The sequence below is a fragment of the Schistocerca piceifrons genome, chromosome 10 (genome assembly GCF_021461385.2).
Source record: "Schistocerca piceifrons isolate TAMUIC-IGC-003096 chromosome 10, iqSchPice1.1, whole genome shotgun sequence".
Lineage (NCBI taxonomy): Eukaryota > Metazoa > Arthropoda > Insecta > Orthoptera > Acrididae > Schistocerca > Schistocerca piceifrons.
In genome coordinates this window covers 117,593,729-117,613,846 of record NC_060147.1, presented here as the reverse complement: position 1 = coordinate 117,613,846, position 20,118 = coordinate 117,593,729, and the positions used below count along the sequence as shown (strand labels likewise).

General features: G+C 40.3%; 1 protein-coding gene and 1 pseudogene across 6 annotated transcripts in view; both read left to right on the top strand.

The window, feature by feature from the left end:
* The window catches only part of LOC124718910 (GA-binding protein subunit beta-1-like), a 93,985-nt gene that overhangs the window by 53,079 nt on the left and 20,788 nt on the right, over window positions 1-20,118 (top strand). For all 6 annotated transcript variants that reach the window (XM_047244563.1, XM_047244560.1, XM_047244565.1 and 3 more), the window contains 3 exons: window positions 1,418-1,589; window positions 7,441-7,551; window positions 16,225-16,350. In XM_047244563.1, coding sequence (XP_047100519.1) covers window positions 1,418-1,589; window positions 7,441-7,551; window positions 16,225-16,350 — 409 coding nt within the window. The remainder of the gene's footprint in view (window positions 1-1,417; window positions 1,590-7,440; window positions 7,552-16,224; window positions 16,351-20,118) is intronic.
* LOC124719208 lies at window positions 1,202-1,321 on the top strand (annotated as a pseudogene).

The window sequence follows — 20,118 nt, the reverse complement described above, 5'->3', positions numbered from 1 at the left end:
ATTGTTTTACCAAATGACAAAATCTAATTGAAATTATTAAAGTTTTGAGGAAAATTGGTTTTCCTTGCAAATTTTAACAAATATGAACTCCTCAACAATTAATTTCAAATAATATTGAATCTAATATTAATTATGGAATTACAAATACACCTTCATGTTTCTTAGGTTTTGAATAGAAGTTGTACATTTCAGATTGATTATCTATTTCTTACATAATGAAATATACTGTAAAATAGAAGCTACATTGTGTTGTTTTTGAAAAATTGATTCTACATTACATTAGTAACAGTGAAATACACATGCTTTTTTTTTTACACAAATGTCTAACAACATACAACAAATGACAAAAGTTTAAACTGTAACTATGAAACATATTGATTCACAGAATCTAGTAGCGAGTGCATCACAACCAAAGTGTATTGAGTAGTGAATAAAAGAATCTAGGTCTGGTACATTATGAGGTGATTAGATGGTACTCACAGTAGTTTACTGTGCCTGATATTTGTTAATGAACGAGATTCTCTTGCATCGGAAAACAATGCCGACATCTCTATAGATTACATTAATTGATGAGTTGTATCTAGTTGTAGATTAGGTATTTTTCATTGATTGTATTTTCAACACCTTTTGTGATGGGACTAAGAATATCTGTACAAGGCATTAAATTTTTTGCTTCTGAGACACTGTGCCATTCTAGTTTTCTAGTAGTTTATTGCAAAATATGAATGGTATAAAATGTGGACAAGGTTATTCTCTGTTAACCTTTTATCTCAGTACTTTCCTGATTGTCAGTGTTATGCTGAGTGTGAATCTTTCATATTAAAAAGTGTACCACCTTTTAATTCTTGAGTGGGAAAAGATGATAGACAAGCGCTTGCATTATCCCAGTGATGAGAAAATGTGCTGCTTGCAATACAGCTGGATTTTTTTTATGATTCTTCTCTGATCTTTCTGAAAGGTGCCTCTCCGTATTTTGATTTTTTAACATTTTTCTCTGTTGAATTATCTGCTTCAGCTTCCTTTTCTCACCAAAGATATAAATGTTGACCACTTTCACATTAAAATCTAGTCTCTTAGAAAATAATTCATGTTAAATTCATTCATTGTCTTAATAAGACTCCATTGTCAACTTCAAGCAATCTCCTAATGTGAGACTGGAGTTCGAACTCAGGTTGTGACAAGTACCCTCGTGGGTTACAGAGCCGATGGCCTTGCCATGTTGGTAACACCAGTTCCCACCTGAATACAGAAGATAAGCAACATTGGGCCCACTTAGTATTTGGATGGGTGACTGCCTGGAGAAAACTGGGTGCTTTTGGTTTTAAGGACACACAAATCGCTGGAATGACATCCCATTGAAAGACTTGCACTGGGATGTGCTGGGACGTGATATTTATTTATTATTTATCGGTTACAGACATCCATCACGGCGGCGGCGACTGCTTCTGCCACTCTCGAGGCAACAGAAAGCCTCGCACTGGTCCTTGGGCAGGTGCCGGTCCCAGCTCACCAGGAGGAAGTGCAGACATCCTCACAGACATCCTCACAGACATCTTCGCAGACATCCTCACAGACATCCTCGCAGAAAGGTTCGCAACTTTTATTCTGCTCATAGAGAGGGATGTGGAGATGAGTACAGGAGCAGCGAGAGCCACATGAGAACCTCCAAGAGTGACAGCTACCAGAGCTGTGGTTAAGTGTTCAACAGTGCCGGCAATAATGTAGCCAATGTAGAAAACATCTTCAGTACAATAATGTCCAGGAAAAGGGTGTGAGATTTGTATAAGTTATCTCATACAGGCTGTGTCTCCACGTGTATCTCAGTTGGTTTTGTGTACAGCTACTTAAGACTGGCAATCTGGAATGTGGCTCATGAATGTGATGCTGAAGAAAAGTCTTCTTTCTGCGCAGCTACTTTATAGCCATACACAGAAGTGTATGTATATTATAGAGCACTGCTGAAAATCCATTGGTACCACATTTTCAGCTTACAACCCAAAGGATTTTACAAATTGCTGCATTGATTAGGTCATATGTGCAACTCTGTTACTGTAAATTATCATAAATGTTAAAATTATTTGGTGTAACAATGATGACTGACTAGTATTTGTGTTCCTACTCACCATATAGCGGAGATGCTGAGTTGCAGATAAGCACTCAAAAAAGACTGTCACAAATTAAGCTTTTGGCCATTAAGGCCGTCATCAACAATAGACCACACACACACACACACACACACACACACACACACACACACACACACACACACACACACGACTGCAGTCTCAGGCAACTGAAACCACGCTGCGAGCAGTAGCACTAGTGCATGATGGGTGGAGTGGCAACTGGTAATGGTAAGGAGGAGGCTGGAGTGGGGAGGGGAAGGGATCGTTAGTGGGGCTGGTGGCCAGTGAAGTGTTTCAGGTTAGATGGAGGGTGGGGAAGGGGGCAGAGGGGGGGAGGGAGGGGGGAGGGGAGGTGTAGCGGAAAAGGAGAGAAATAAAAAGACTGGGTGTGATGGTGGAATGATGGCTTTGTAGTGCTGGATGGGTGACGACAGTGATTAATGAAGTTTTAGGCCAGGAGGGTTACGGGAACATAGGATGTATTGCAAGGAAAGTTCCCACCTGTGTAATTCGGAAAAGCTGGTGTTGGTAGAAAGGATCAAAATGGCACAGGCTGTGAAGCAGTCATTGAAATGAAGTATGTCATGTTCGGCAGCGTGTTCAGCAACATGGTAGTCCACTTTTTTTTTGGTCTCAGTTTGTCAGTGGCCATTCATGTGAACAGACAGCTTGTTGGTTATCATTCCCACATAGAATGCAGCACAGTGGTTGCAGCTTGGCTTGTAGATGACATGACTTGTTTCACAGGTAGCCCAGCCTTTGATGGGATAGGTGATGTTAGTGACCGGTCTTGAGTAGGTAGTGGTGGGAGGATGTATGGGACAAGTCTTGCATCTAGGTCCACATTCTCTCCCAGGGTTTTGACTACCTCTCGTCATGCCCTGAAATGTGAAATGGCCTGCCCTCTATCCTTCCCACCCCTCCCACAGTGGTATTCTGTCGTCCACCGAATCAGTACAATATACTCGTCTATCCTTACACAACCCCTATTCCCAACCCCTTACCTTATGGCTCATACTCCTGTAATAGACCTAGATGCAAGACCTGTCCCATACATCCTCCCACCACCACCCATTAAGTGACACAAAAATGACTTTAATACTCTTAGGGAGTTGTAAAACTTGAATGTAGGCTCACTCAGAGATACATTTTCTAGGTGTTTTGTGATTGTATTAAATCCATCATATACTTTATGAAAATAATATTAATCTGTACAACTCATAAACTCCACCCAAAATTGCCAGTGAATACATAGAATATTTGCATATTTACAGGTGGCAGACAAAAATATGGAAACACCAAAAACAGAACATATTACCATTTCGTGCCTAATACAGTGTAGGTAACCTGCTGCCATTCAAAACAGCTTCCAGTTATGTCAGAGTGGATAAAGCAGATACTATATGGTTTCCATATACCATTTTTCCTGCAAAATAGTGGCAGCTTCAGGTAACAGTGACTGGGACGTATAACAGTTCCACACCTTTCTCTTCAAAGTTGACCACAAAGGCTGAATAATATTGAGATGTGGTGACTGTCACGGCCAGGGAAGATGCGACAGTTCATCCTTGTGCTCACAAAACTAATCCTAGACAATGCAAACAATGTGAATAGTGGCCCTGTCATCTTGGAACTCAGCATCACCATTGAGGGAACAGATATTGTACTATGGGATAGACGTAATCAGCCAAAACAGTCACACAATCCTTGACAGTAATGCAACCTTGCAGAGTAACTGTGGATGGCCATGGAGTACCACAGTATGGCTGCCCAAACTGTCACTTAACCCTTACCAAGTTTCACTCTTGGGAAGTAAATTCGGCCAGAGGTTGGAAACAATGTGAAACAAGTCTCATCTGACCAAATGACTTTCTTGCATTGGACCACAGTCCAGATTTATAACTCCGGCATGTAACGGAACCTATTAAAGGCTTTATTATAATGAAGTATGTGATACCCTCCTAATTCAACCAGTTTAACTAGCAATTATGATAATAGAAAAGTAATTGTGTATGTTAGCAATGATTGCATAACATGTCTGCATAAACGGTCAACCCATGAAAATATAAATAATAACTGGCCCACACAAAAGTTAACATCACTTGAACACTGATACAGCAGATGTCATTATGTAAAAACACTATATTGAACTGAAATAATTAATACGAAATACGAATAATATTGGTCAACTTACGTATTTTGGATCTCCTTGAATAAAAATTACCTAGTGAAACCTATTTATTCACTAGGACTGTTTTCACTCACTATTCACGTAAACACATCTGTTTTAAACAATAACCACTGTAATTTTTAATAATTCTCGTTATTTACTTATGTATGCAAATGAGAGAAGTCAATAGATGTACCTTTGAAAAACGGCCTTTTTGCAACAAAGAATTGTTCTGACAAGTTGACAAATCTGTCTGTCATTTTAGTGACCTGTTAAATTATATCACTCAATGTAAATTAATAACTTTTTTGCACAAATTATGATAACAGATGGATGCCTGACTTATAAACCACATCTCTTCTTAGTAGTTCTTTGATGAGGTTATAAATACAAGCAGCAAAAAGCCTCGTCAGCTCAGTCTTGATAGAACTTTTGTAAAGTGTGTATGTTATTGTCTTATGTGGAAAAACAATGCAAAGATGTTGTAAAAGAAGTGTTATCTGTGCTGTGACAACGTCTTTGGGTGGTCAGCAGAGTTAAGATGGCTACCATGCCAATAAATAGTTGAAGTTCACTTATGCTGTCATTCATTATTTATCAACAAGCACATCAACAACACGGGACCTCATCTTTTTGCCCCTAGACGAATACATACAGAGCCCACATTAACATCAAGATACAGCAGTGAACCAGCCAGCAGCAACAGCAACTACTACAATACAATTTAATGGCGCCAACCCAATTCTCTACATCAAGTGCTACCAAGCTTCATATATTGGAGTGATATAGTGCGAATATAGGAATATCAATGATTGGGCAACCATTATAGGCACCACGTTTTCCTGGTTAGGGGAATTTGCATCACTGCTGAGTGGTTTTGGAAATCCACCTCGCCCTTCAATCCCTAGCTTATGCTGCAACCTTTATGTTGTTTTGGTGCTGACAGAGTTTGGGAGCTTGACATTCAGTTCTGCAGTGACTTTTGCAGCTGCCCTCCCCTTATTTTTTGTCACAGTCTTTGTCAGTGATCGTCTGTCATGGATTACTCAACACCCACTTTCATCTGTGTTAGTGAATGATATTTCTTTGCATTCCCTGTATGAAGAATAAATCTTTGATATGGTGCCTCTTGAAACACCAAACACTTCAGCTACCTTGGTTACTGAAGCAACCACCACACAAGCATCAACAATTTGCCCACACTTGAATTCACTCAGCTCTGACATAATGCAATCACAATTACACAGAACATTGTTCTGACCATAACTGACACTTGCAACCCTGTATTGAGAACATTGCACAGGTGCCGTTCATGGTCAAACACAACAGCGCAATCTACAAGCTTGATTAGCATCTGCATTTGTGTTGAGGCATGCATTGCTTGAAATGTTTCCATATTTTTGTCCAACGCCTGCACATGAAGCTGGATTTAGTTTATTATGAATTATTGGATGTGAGAGTGATCTCTGTGAAAAGCAGCAGAGTGAGTAAGTCTGAAATTCCAGTTGTTGTTTGCTCTGCAAAAACTGTTGATTCCATGTTGGAAATGTGACTGTCCAAACATATTAACTGCACTTTTATGATAAAACAACTGTGTAATAAATCATAAAATAAAATAATTGTTGCAGAAATGTAAAAGGGGCCTTAAAGGAACAAAAAGGCTACAATAGTACACACTGAGCAAGTAAGCAGAGAGACAGATAGGCTGCCCAGTAATTATCTTTTGGAGGGGCAACTCCCAGTACATTTGAAAGTCACACATAAATAAAATTTAAAAAATGTATACCTAGCTTACAGAACAAGAACTCCTTCTTAAGGATGGGAAAAGATGAAGCAGAAGCAAATTAGAGCAGGGAGGGGATCATCACTCAGAACTTAGGTTTGCACAATGAGAAGGAAGGGAGGCAATTATGAAAGAAATGGTCTGTGTCGTAATCACATTCTCTTTAATATTTGCTTCCAATTTATTTCGTCTCTTAATCTTTTTGAATGACTCGTCCTCCATTTGCTTCGCATTGTCCTATGTCTCTCATCTTCCCTTACCCTAAAGAAGAAACATGAGGTTCTGAAAAATAAGAGTACTTTTCTTTATTTATATGATACTGGGAGGAGTAGAGGTAACTGCTCACTGTATAGCTGAGGTAGCGTCTGATATAATAGACAGCAGCTGCTGGAAGAAATCTTTTCTTTCAAAATAACTCTCTTTCTCTGTCTTTCTTCTAATATCTAGATAAAATCATGAAATAGCTTGTTAATTAATATAGTTACCATCAAAGTATTTTTAAACTCACTGTCTATTAACAAAATATGCTAAAAATATGAGCAGACCTCTCTTTACATCTGCTAAGCTCAACTTCCACCAGGAGAAAACAAATTACATATGAATCTATATTTTTCAGTTATTTTAAGATAACTCAAAATGAGACAGCAGCAGATATAAAATTGCTCAGGTGAGAGAAAAAGATGAAAACATTACATAAAATCACGAAACTAAACGGAAAGAGCTGGGGGAGAAAGGATACATTACAGTGATCAGTTGATAGCAGCATGAACAAGATGAAATTGTCACTAAGGTTTCAGGCATTGTCCTTCTTCAGAACTAACAGACCGACAAAATGCATTCACAGGTGCCATAGTCATAACTGGCTACATTTCCTGATTCTGCATCCCAATATTGTCCAAAATATTTGTGACAATTTCACTCTTGTTTGCATGCCTGTCAATTGTGCAACGCCTCAACTACATGGTGAGTTGTTAGCTTTACTCCTTCCAATAACTGTTCTTTATTAAGTTAGGCATGTGTCCATTGTCTGCAAATCACACTTCCTGAAACTACATTCTGGTTGGCCCATCTTTCTCTGAGTTACCTTAACAAATTTTTAGTAGAATTCTCCTTTTTATACTGAAATATCCCAAAATTCAGCAAGAGCATTCTACACAAGCTACAGTTTTGTCTATTCTTTTGTTCCCCATCTCCTCCTTTTTCTACTTCTCGTTCTTTTGGTAGGAAAACATTTCATTTCTGTCTTCTGAAGCTTGTGTATGAGTTAAAACATGTTATCATTTAGTTTGTGTCAGCTATCCATTTGAGTAAATAATTGCAAAATATATATCTAATGTTGAAATATCTGTCTTTTGCTACAGTTCATCCAGAGGAACCGAACCCTCCAAAGGTATATCTACAGGAGTCTGTGAAAGCATCTGAGCGCGTTACGACGGAAGACAAACTGCCGGAAGTAAAAGTGGAGGAGACAGGTACGTTTTCAGCACACAGTATTCAGTGATCTGACATGTGCACCCACAAACTGTAAGATATTATGAGTGAACTGACTGATACATTTGTTGCCTGAAAGATAGAGGCTGTAAAAAGGTACCTGCAGCAGCACTAATCTGGACATTCAGCTGCAACAAAGCAAGCCCTTGAAACCAACCACTCACTTGCATGTGGGGACACTTTGGTCTGATCATAGATGAAATGTTTCTGGGTAGGAGCTATGCAGAAGATAGAACTCAAGGATTATAAAGTTGAAGTTATTACACAGTCACAGACAAGTACAGATTGTGGTAAAGTAAGAGTTTTATTAAAATTTCCTGGCAGATGAAAGTTGTGTACTGGACCTAGACTCAAACTCAGGACCATTGCCTTTTATGGGCAAATGCTCTACTAACTGAGTTACCCAAGCTTAAGTCATGACTTGTCCTCATAGCTGTAATTTTGCAAGTACCTCATCTGCTGCCTTCCAAACTTCACAGGAGCTCCCAGGTTTGAGTCCCCATCCAGCACACAGTTTCAATCTGCCAGGAAGTTCCATATCAGCGCACATTCTACTGAAGAGTGAAAAATTCATTCTGGGAACATACCTCATGCTGTGGCTAAGTCATGTCTCTGCAATATGCTTTTTTACAAGAGTGTTAGTCCTGCAAGTTTTGCAGGAGAGCCTCTGTGTAGTCTGAGAGGTAGGAGCTGAGATACTGGTGGAAGTAAAGCTGTGAGGGCGGGTTGTGAGTCATGCTTGGGTAGCTCAGTTGCTAGAGCACTTGTCCACAGAAGGCAAAGGTCTCAGCTTTGAGCCTTGGTCTGGCACATGGATTTAATCAGCAGGACATTTCATATCAGCCCACACCCTGCTGCAGAGTGAAAATTTCATTCCAGAAACAGTTCTTGTTATTGTGATTTTCAATCAGAAGACTAGTTTGATTCAGTTCTCCACACTAGTGTATCTTGGGCAATTTTATGCATCACTGCCGCGATGTGCATCTAATTAAACGTGTACAATATTCAAGCCTTGGTGTCCTCCACAAATTTACCCCATCCCCTCCCTTACAGCCCCTCACCCCCAGTCTCTCTCCCTCCTTCTCTCCCTCCCTCCCCCTCCCCGTTCCTCCCCCCCTCCTTCTTCCTCTTTCCCCCATTACCAAACAGAATATTTCTTTATATACCTCAGTATGTTTTCCACCAACCAATCCCTTCTTTTGGTTAGGTTATGCACTTTTTTTTCTTTTGGCAGTTCAGTCAGTACCTCTTCATTAGGTATTTATTCTATGCATATAATCTTCAAAAGTTTCGATTGTCTTCTTGCCTGAACATTTGTCAGGCTGTACTCCAAACTAATCCTCTCAGAAAAGACTTCCTACCGCTTAAGTTTATATTCAATGTTAACAAAGTTCTCCTTTTCAGGAATGCTTTTCTTGCTATTGCCAGTCTGCATTTTATATCCTCTATACTTCAGCCACCATCAGTTTTTTTGCACATATAGAAAAGCTCATCTACTACTTTTAATGTCTCATTTTGTAACCTAATTCCCTCAGCATCAGCTGATTTAATTTTTACAACATTCCCTTATCCCTATTGTTGACGTTTGTCTTGTAACATCTTTTCAATATGCTAGCCATTCCATTCAACTGCTCTTCGTAGTCCTTTGTTGTCTTTGACAGAATTACAATGTCATCAGCAGACCTCAAAGTCATTATAAAAGAAAAAGCACAGTATTGTGAATGTTTTACAGAATTAATTTATTTTGTTAACCGGTTTTTGTTTTACAAGCCCATTATCAGATTTTAACTGACTAACATCAACAAAGAAAGCACAACAGTAATGAACAACACTGAAAAGATTTTACTCAACAAGAGCGCCACATGAACACAGAGTAAATGTGCAGTGCAATGGCAATGCAATTAAAAAGATTAAAGGTTATACAGTAAATAGATATAAAGGGAACTAACAAGAAAGAAAGTTAAAACTAAACTTCAGGAAACAGTATAACAGTTTAAACTAATTTAACAATCCCACTAAAACAAAATTAATACTTTACAAGAGAACTGAAGAGTAGCTTGAAGAGATATTACATATGGAAAGTGATACAGGAACAGAGTGACAGAGAGAATTGACAACTGTAACAACAGATGGAGTACATAGGTAATGACAATAAAATACACACCTGTATTTATTTATTTTATTGTGCCAGATTGAAACTATCACTGTGCTGTGGAATATGCACTGATATGAAAGTTCCTGGCAGATTAAAACTGTGTGCCGGACCAAGACTCGAACTTGGGACCTTTTCCTTTCACGGGCAAGTGTCCTGCCGACAGAGCTATGAGCATGACTCACCACCTGGCCTCATAGCTTTGCTTCCCCCAGGCTGTTGCTAAGCTATGCCTCTCCTGTGTCCTTTCTTCCGGATGTGCTCATACTGCAAGTTTTGGAGCAGAACTTTTGTGAAGTTTGGAAGGTAGGGGTGAGATATTGGTGAAAGTAAAGCTGTCAGCATGGGCCGTGAGTCGTGCTTGGACAGCTCAGTCAGTAGAGCACTTGCCTGAGAAAAGCAAAGGGCCTGAGACTGAGTCTCGGTCAAACACACAGTTTTAATCTGCCAGGAAATTTTTTTTTATTAGCCTAGTCCATACGTTCTGTTGGTACAGTTGTCAATTCTATGTTTTACTCTGGTTCAATATCACCTTCCGTAAGTAATATCTCTTCAGGATATTCTTCAGTACTATTATGAAGTATGAATTTTATTTTATTAGGACTGTTAATTTAGTTTAAATTGTTAAATAGGTGCTCCCTTTTTAATTTATTGTCAATGTTTTTCTGATTGTTCCCTTTATATTTGTTTATTGTTTAACTTTTAACCTTTTTAATTGCATCCCACTGCACTGTCAAAGAAGACATTTACTTTGTGTTCATGTCTCACTCTTGATGAGCATAATATTTTTCAGTGTTGTTCATGAATATTGTACAATCTTTGATGACAATAGTTGAAGTCTGATCATGGCCTTGTATGTGGAAAACTGGTTAACAAAATAAATTAATTCTATAGAAGATATAAAGTATTCTGCTTTTGATTTATAATTATGTTGTTCTACCAGGAAGTGACAGAAGAATTGGTTAATTCAAAGTTGTTATTTCATTCACCTCAACTTTAATTTTCTTTCCAGAGTTTTCTATGGTTTCCTTCACAGCTTGCTGAATGTATATATCGAACCGTATTGGAGATAGGCTAACCACTGCTCCCTTTCATATCTTTCGTCTTTTGTAATTCCAGTCTAGTTTCTGTACAATTACAAGCAAAAAAATGAAGACAGATTTTCCAACCACTCAATTACATAGAAACCAGCAGAGTGCATTTCTTCCTGGGATTCAGCTGAGGACAGTAGTAGCAGTTCCTCCTCTCCCATGTGTAAAGCAGTTCAGTTGGCTGCAGGAGGAAGGTTGAAGCTCAAATGTTTTAGAGTAGAGTTTCTGACTTGCAAGAAGCCTCACTCAGGTTAAGGTGATGACTCCGGTTTACAAGCAGTCTCGATATAGGAAGTGCTGGGTAACAAGCTCATAGTGATTCTTGAACAGAACCTTGCTAGATTATGAAGTGTGTTTGATAAAAATTGGAAATTTTGTAGTTATGCAAGTTGTACTAGTCTGATTCATATAATTTTTTGTTGTTGTGTTGGTACACATGCTTGAAACATATCTGTTCATTGATAGCCATATTGGATGTTTAGTTACATGTGTTTGCTTATGAGTGTGATTATTGATTTGTTTTAAAAATGGATCACAGGATTTACATTAAATTTGGTGGTAAAAATTGAATAAAACGTAACAAAGTTTTAGAAATGTTGAATATTGCTTTTGATATGTCTGTTATGAGTAAAACAACGGTTTATGAGTGGTAAAAGTGTTTTCAAGATGGCTATGAAGAAATTCAATATGATGAATCTTCTGGATCCTGTAGCACATCAACAACCAATGAAAACATGGTGATATTGAAGGAAACGATTATGAATAATGACTGAATCACAGTATGAGAAGATGCTGATGATGTTGGCATATCAATTTGTGTATTCTATGAAATATTTACGGATGTTTTAGGTATGAAATGTGTGACAGCAAAATTTGTGCCGAAGGTGTTGAATTTTGAGCAAAAGCAGCAGCAAATGGAAGTTGCTCAGGAGCTGCTAAATGAAGTAAACAACGATGCAGAACTACTGAAGTGTGCCATAAAAGGTGAAAAAGCTTGGGCGTATGGGTGTGACATCGAACTAAGGCTGGATCGTCCCAGTGGAGCCGTTCTACATTGCCAAGACCGAAGAAAGCTCGGCATGTGCGGTCAAATGTGAAGGTTCTGCTCACTGTTTTCTTCCATTTTAACGACATAGTGCATCATGAGTTCTTGCCAAAAGGTCAAAGGATCAATGAGGAGTACCTACAAGTTTGACACTGATCGTGGAAAACAATTGGGGGGGGGGGACGTGTTTGTGACAAAACAATTCATGATTTTTGCAGCACAATAAAGCACCTGCTCAAACTCCATTGCTAGTTAGTGATTGTTTGGTCGAAAAAACACTGTAATGATGCCACAGCCTCCATGTTCGTTAGATATGACCCAAGTGACTTTTTTCTGTTTCCAAAAATAAAGAGAACCTTGAAGAGCCATCATTTTACAAGCTCAGATGAAATCCCTGGAAGAACCAAGTGCTATCCCATAGAACAAGTTCCAGAAGTGATCTGTGAATTGAAAGTGTATAATTTCTAATAGGGCTGACTGTGAAGGTGATAACACTAATGTAGAGGAATAAATACAATTATTTCCAAAAAATCAAAGTCTTGTGTATCATATTAAGGGTTAGCATGCTTCTTCTGCGTTTTTACCCATAACTGAGTAAGAGCTTGCTGTTTTCATATGCAGAGTGAGGTGAGATTGCTTAGCAGTGTGAGCCACTGAGCAGTCGTAGGCAGAAGCGTTATCTGGTACAGTGTGTGTGGCATGTCAAAGATGAACACACAGTAGTTGGGGTGTGGGAACTGCTGAACAACTTGGCTGAACAACACTCAGCTGATAAATAAACCGAGGAGAGTGCTGATGTTATGCTTCAGCTTTCCACGTAGTTCTAGTTAAACTTTGCAATAAATTATTGCTGCTTTTCATTTTTGTAGCTGTTTTCTGAAGAGGATGTCGAGAGCTAAGTAATCTAGTCAGAGTTATCCTCAGATAGTTTGAAATGATTTGTGACTGTGGAATATTTTCTCTGAATAGTATCTGGAAACATTAGTGTGCACACTATAGTGTAACCAGGTGTTTTTCATTCAAGTAAATGATTTACAAGTTGATATTATGCAGGTTTTTAACAGAGTTAGAACTGTAGCCTTTTAATGACTACTTATAAGTCACCATTCTTCTTCCAAGAAATTATGAGTATGCCATACCTACAGGTGTACACCCCCCACCCCTTCCCTTACAAATTGTCATAGGGCTGCCATTGAATCTTTAGGTCCACATTTTGCACTTCAATCAATTTCCAGCAGGTATCTCTGTTTTGTTTTTACTTGGCAATCGAGGTGTGTGGAACAAACTTTCCATACACTTTTCTCTCCTTCAAAACTTTCTGGAGAATATCTCGATATATAGATGTTGCTCCATTTCGATTTGTGACACAGAAACATTGACACACTACAGTTGCACATCCACTGCTGACAACTGACTGGTCAAATGTGCATCTGTTGTCAGTTCAATATGCTGTGCTGATGTTTCTCGTACTCCAGGAATAGAATCAGTTGTGGATCTCTTTTGACAGACAGCATACGGTTAAGTTCACTGATGAAGAATTGGCTTGTATGCGCCTCATGTAAGGGTTCACTGAATGCAATGGAAGAGTGGCACAGTGACACTGTGCCGAGCTATTCCTATCTGGGGTTGTCACATTGCTCTGTGTTTTGTGTTGTATGAGATATGGTCACAGAGGAAGTGTACCAGATTTTTTTATTTCTTTTTTAATTGTATTTGGGGAAAAAGATAGCAGAATATTATTGATACGCTTGTTGACTATTTTTCCAAATAATCACCTTCCCGTTATTTGTATGTGGTGAGCCATGGCATAGGCCTCCGTATGCCCTCCTCGAAGAACTCTCTGGCCATCTCCTTCCCCCATTTCAGAACCTCTTTTTGCACCAGCTCATCAGTTGAAAATTCAATTCCACTCATGTGTGCATTCCAGGGAGAGAAAATTTTTGAGGTCACACAGTATTGTTGTGCATTGATGGTCTCCACATGAAACAGAAATTTAACCAAAATGCTGCCTTTTGGCCCAAAAACATTGAGGCCATGGTTTTTGTGACCAAAATTGTGGCTTTGAACTTTTTGACAGATGGGGAATTGGTGTGATGCCACTGTAATGACTTTGGCATTTAATGAGCCACACATCTTTTATGTCCACTCACAAAAGAGCTCAGAAAATATTCACCTTCCAATTCAAGTCGATCAAGAAAGTTGCAGGTGCTGCTGATCCAACTTTTCTTGTGCTGCTCTGCCAGTTGTTTAAGGACCCATCTTGTGCACAGTTTCCAGTATCCCAACATTTCTATAAGTATCTCATATAAGAGAGTTCTGGAGAGTTGTCAAAACATTCAAGAAATTTCATCCGTTCTCAATCGGCAGTCTTTGGAAACAGTTTTCTCAATTTCTTGCACCGACTCATCATTTAAAATGGAAAGTCTTCCGCTCCTCTGTTCATCGGGAACATTTTTTTCTGCCTCCACTAAACTCCCTAAACCACCTAAACACATTTGTACTGTTCAAAACCTGTTCGCCATAAACCATTTGGATTCATAAAAAAAATTCCAGAGCTGTTAACCCTTCCGTGAGTAGGAAGTGGGTCACAGTATGTGGCTCACACTTGGCAGGATTTCTAATCAACATCTTTCATGCAACTGGACACTACAACATGAGTTTACCTACTACTGTGTTCTTGTAATGCACGCTCTTCTCGGGGGATCCCCCTGTATCACTCAGTGTTGCCAATGCTAAAAAAAACAAAACAAAAACCATTAGGTCACAGTACACTTACTTTCTGAACATCCGTCGTATGTTTTGGTAATTGCATATTGTAGTTTTTTTCTGTTGTGAAGGTATTTTCAAGGATACAAAGGTAATTGGAATCCTTCCTCTTGAGCAAGCCACTGGATATAATGGGTCCCTCATAACAGAATACTTAGAAAATATTCTTGAACGACTTATGAAATTTTGGGAGTAAATTTCACGTTAACAGTTCACCCTGTATAACATGTGAGATACAGTTAGCAGTGTGTGGTGGATTTAAAAAATGGAGTGATGTAGGGGACAGAACTGATGCATGAGGCAGGCCATTGTTCGATTTTTGAAATATACTCTTCATGGTGTTAGAGTAAATTTGAGGTGGATATTTATTCAGCATATTGTCTAATACAGAGATGATTTACAATGTGGTAATAAACAGTTTGAAGAGTTTATAAGGGTGATGCAGAGTACATTGTGCTGCAAAATAATTGTTAAGAAAAAAATTGTTTACACTGTGTCATTCCGAGCTAATTAACATTGTATTTGTCAATAAGGCCATTGCGGGTGGAGATTCAAATGGCCCAGTGGAAACAATTAGTGATAGTTCTCATGGTGTGGAGATAGCATATGAGACTGCTTGACCTTTCGGATTAAATCATTACTAGTGTCCTGTGCCTAATTTTGGTATCACTCTTTTGTTCGGTTATAAGCAAACAAACAAAGAATGCACTTGCTTTCTCTGTCCCTTTTGGGCTACTCGAATTTGGGCGTGCCACATCCTAATTGGCTAACTTCAATGCTAATTGGTTGGTTGGTTTGGGGAAGGAGACCAGACAGCGTGGTCATTGGTCACATCGGATTAGGGAAGGATTGGAAGGAAGTTGGCCGTGCCCTTTCAGAGGAACCATCCCGGCATTTGCCTGGAGTGATTTAGGGAAATCACGGGAAACCTAAATCAGGATGGCCGGATGCGGGATTGAACCGTCGTCCTCCCGAATGCGAGTCCAGTGTCTAACCACTGCGCCGCCCCGCTCGGTCAATGCTAATTAACTCAGAAATGGTGCAGCATATCGAATATTTTTTCTTAACAATTATTTCTCAGTACAACATACCCTGCAACACCATTACAAGCTTTTTAGACAGTTTCTGACCACTCTATATATGCAGCGAACTACCTTGATCAAGTCTGTTAAAAGTCGTCTTTTCAGACTGCCATATCATGCAATTTGAATTTGAAACACAAAGGAATGAAGTGGATGTATGGACAGCTAATGGAAGGGTGTGGCACATGAGTAACTCTCATGTCATGTCACAGCCAGTAGTGGAGGTACAACACCTGCATAATTGTCACAGGAGGAGGAAAAGTCACCCAAGGGCTCATGAGTATTTGATAATGAGATGTGGCTGGATTCCCAGTAATGTTTACTACTACGTAGTGCTGCGAGACTCGGCTTTTATGCAGAATGGTTGCAGATGACCCTGACAAACATTTGTTAGTCATTCAGTCTTATCTGAGAAGGACTTTGCCATTGAGCATGCCTTTAACTTTTGCTTTAGTGTTGGCTTTAGTTTCTAGCCAGGTCACATTGTGGTTGGTTATGTTGCCCATGGCCTGTTTCAGTGATAGACACCAACAGCCAGAACACACTGCGCTTGCTGCAGGCCCACGGCATACACATGCTGCCCACGGAGGAGCAGACGCTGGTGGCCTCCGCTATCCAGAGTGGCCAGACGGTCGTGCTTACGGGTGAGTGGGCACGAGATGATGCAGAGGCTTCGCTTTACTGTTGTGAAAGACAAGCACAACTTGTGGTTTATGGCTCTAAGGTGCAGACATCTGAAAGATGAGGGATTATGTGTCATAGAAGTTAAATTATCAGAGAGCATTTAGAATATTTTTTACACAGATGTAAGTAAAGACAGTCAATGTTTTTAGAACTATTGACACTGAAGCGACATTTTCCAGGCTGTAGGCTTAATGCTGCACCCATGTAGCAGTGGTTTTAAGGATCAGAAAGCTGAGCCTGAGTGAATTTACCAACCTCCATACGGTTCTCACATTCTGCTGCTTACAACAAAAGTGAATTGACAGAGTGGCTGATCCATCAGTCTCGAATCCCTGTCTCTGTATGATTCTATTAAATTTTGAAATTTTATTAATTGACATTTAATATTAATGTTTTGACAGTGTTAAAAATTTTTTTATCTGGTATTGGCAATTCTAGTCCCTGTGGTAAAAATATTTAAGTTGGTAAATATGTCATGAGAATGCACTAGCATACAGTAACATAAGTGTCACCACAGAGCAAGAGTTTCACGAATGATTAGATGAAACGAGGGTGCAAAACAGTTGTCATTATTGCAAGTTTCCTTTCCATTACATGAGTTGCATTCTGACAGTTTTCACAATACCAACGTTTGACGGAACTTACAAAACACTTACTTTGAAACTTAATTGAAAAATGACCAAAAAAATCATTAGAACTCTTCAGCATTGGCAAATTTGACCACACCAGTAACAAATTTGCAGCCTTTCTCGCGAATGAAATGACAAGCCCTTTCTTTTGGGAGTTATATTTTTCAGAGTGACCCATAGGGTGATTGCAAGAAAACAACTTGTAACTTTTATTGACCTGTCACAGTCATGCCTCGTAAGTATTCCTCTTTTTCTTTATTGCAGTTGCTGAATGCTAAAAGCTTTGAAAGACTTTTAAAGAACTTTGCACTATTATGAAAAGGAATGTTGCTACTTGCTATATAGTGGATATGGTGAGTCGCAGATAGACTCAACAAAAAGTCACAAATAAAGCTTTTGGCCAGTAAGGCCAGACACACACACACACACACACACACACACACACACACACACACACAACTGCAGTCTCAAGCAACTGACAACTGAAGCCACACTGCGAGCTGCAGCACCAGTGCATGATGGGAGTGGCGACTGGGTAAGGAGGAGGCTGGGGCAGGTAGGGGAAGTGATAGTAGTGTAGGGCTAGCAGACAATGAAATGCTGCAGGCTAGACAGATAGAGGGCGGGGGGGGGGGGGGGGGGGGGGGAAGTAGTGGAGAAGGAGACAAGTAAAAAGACTGGGTGTGAACGTGGAATGAGGGCTGTGTAGTGCTGGAATGGGAGCAGGGAAGGGGCTTTTGCTGTCATCAGCTCCCTCATATGTCGTCTTGGTTCCCCCTTTTGCATACAATTCATCCTTCTTGTGATTTTTCACACATATTTGGATGTATTTTTGTGAATTTTTCGGACATAATTCTACGTTATTTACACAATTTTTTTGCATTTTTTCCACCACCATGGATCCCTGCTCCTTCCATCTGCATCAGTACAGAAAAGTTTCCTTATCTCTAGCCAGAACCTAGTCCCACATATTATTCCTGTGTTGTTGCTTGGCTCATGGAATCCCCCCAAATGGCATTACCATCAAATTATCCATCTCCAGCTGCCACCTCTCCTTCCACAATGATCTCCACCTGTTCAGATTCTGCCAATCCTTAGCTCTCACCAACATAGTCCTGCAAAACCATATTAACCAAGCCCAAACCATCTTGCAGTACCTTCTCTCCATCTGCAAAATTCCCCTGCTATGCAATCCCAAATTCCTGGAACCCACAACTCTTGCCCTCCAGGAACTAGAGTAACATGCACAACACCACCTCAAAAAGCTCTCCACCCTGCTCACTTCCTACTCCCACCTCGGAGTGCCACGGTGCACCATCTCTACAACAACCTCCAAAATTATCCCACGTTCCCTCATAGCTGACAAATCCTGTCTCGCAGACCTACTACACTTATCCCACCATCGTTAACTCCCTCCCACCACCACACAGAATATAGAATCTAAACAGACCCATAACACAATCCTGAACCTTTCCTCCAGAAGTCTTAGCTGTACAGAAATATCAGTCCTTTCCAAAGCCCTCAACTTTTGCCCCACTCCCAAATTCAATCATGCAGGACTTGTTAGGCCTTCTTTTCTTCTCCCGGTCTCTCCAGTGGAAACACTTTTTCGCCACCAACTCTACCAATCAGACTCAACCAAAGAGCAAATGTTGAACCCTGTTTAACTCAGTTCACTCCTCCATCCAATCATGATCCATCCCCACTGCCCCCAAATAACCCCTGCTAACTTTCCAGACTTCCTTAACCTCGAACCTTGCCTCACCATCATTCCCCAAATACCTCGACATGCAAACTAATCTTACGTCTGCAGAAAGAACTGCAGTCCACCGTCTAAAAACTGATCCTGACCTTATAATCCTACCTGTGAACAAAGGCTCCACCACTGTTGTTTTGAATTGCAAGGATTACCTGGCAGAAGGACTCCATGAGTTGCCAGTTATTCCACCTACAAACCTTGCCACAGTGGCCCCATTCCAGAAATCCAGCAGGATCTCCAGTCACTCCTCAAATCCTTAGGCCCATCCCAGAACCTCTCCCTGGAGTCCATCCCTCTGCTCACCCCTACCACTCCACTTACCTTCTACGTGCTTCCTAAAGTCCATAAACCTAACCACTCAGGATGCCCCATTGTGGCTGGTTACTGTGCCCCAACTGGGAGAATTTCTGCTCTTGTAGACCAATACCTTCAACCTATTATTCGGAACCTACTCTCCCATATAAAAGATACCAACAATTTACTCCACCGGCTTTCCACAGTTCATGCCCCTTTTCCACACAGTGCCTTGCTAGTCACTGTTGATGCCGCCTCCCTTTACACTATCATCCCTAGTGCCCATGGTCTTACCGCTATTGAAATCTACCTTTCCCAATGACCAACGGATTCAAAACCAACAGTCTCCTTCCTAGTCACCATGAGCAACTGTATCCTCACCCACTATTACTTCTCCTTTGAAGGCATTATGTACAAACAAATCTGGGGTACAGCCATGGACACCCACATGGCACCATCCTATGCTAATCTATTCATGGGCCATCTAGAGGAATACTTCCTAAACACCCAGAATCACAAACCCCTTATTTAGTTCAGATTCATTAATGACATCTTTGCGATCTGGATCGAGGGTGAGGACACCCTATCCACATTCCTCCAGAACCTCGACAACTTCTCCCCCATTTGTTTCACCTGGTCCTACTCAACCCAACAAGCCACCTCCCTAGGTGCTGACCTCCACCTCAAAGATGGCTACATCAGTACCTCCATCCATATCAAACTTACTAACCACTAGCAATACCTCCACTTCGGCAGTTCCATACCAGGAAGTCCCTTCCATACAGCCTAGCCACATGTGGTCAACGCATCTGCACTGATGAGCGGTCCTTCTCGAAATATACTCACTGAAGCCTTCACAGACTGTAATTATCCTCCCAACCTTATATAAAAACAAATCTCCTGTGCCTTGTCTTTCCAGTCTCCCACCACCCTCCAAAGTCCCACTGTCCGGCCACAGAGGAGCACTCCTCTCATAATTTAGTGCCACACAGGACCGGAGCAACTGAGTTACATTCTCCTCCAGGGTTTTGACTACCTCTTCTTGT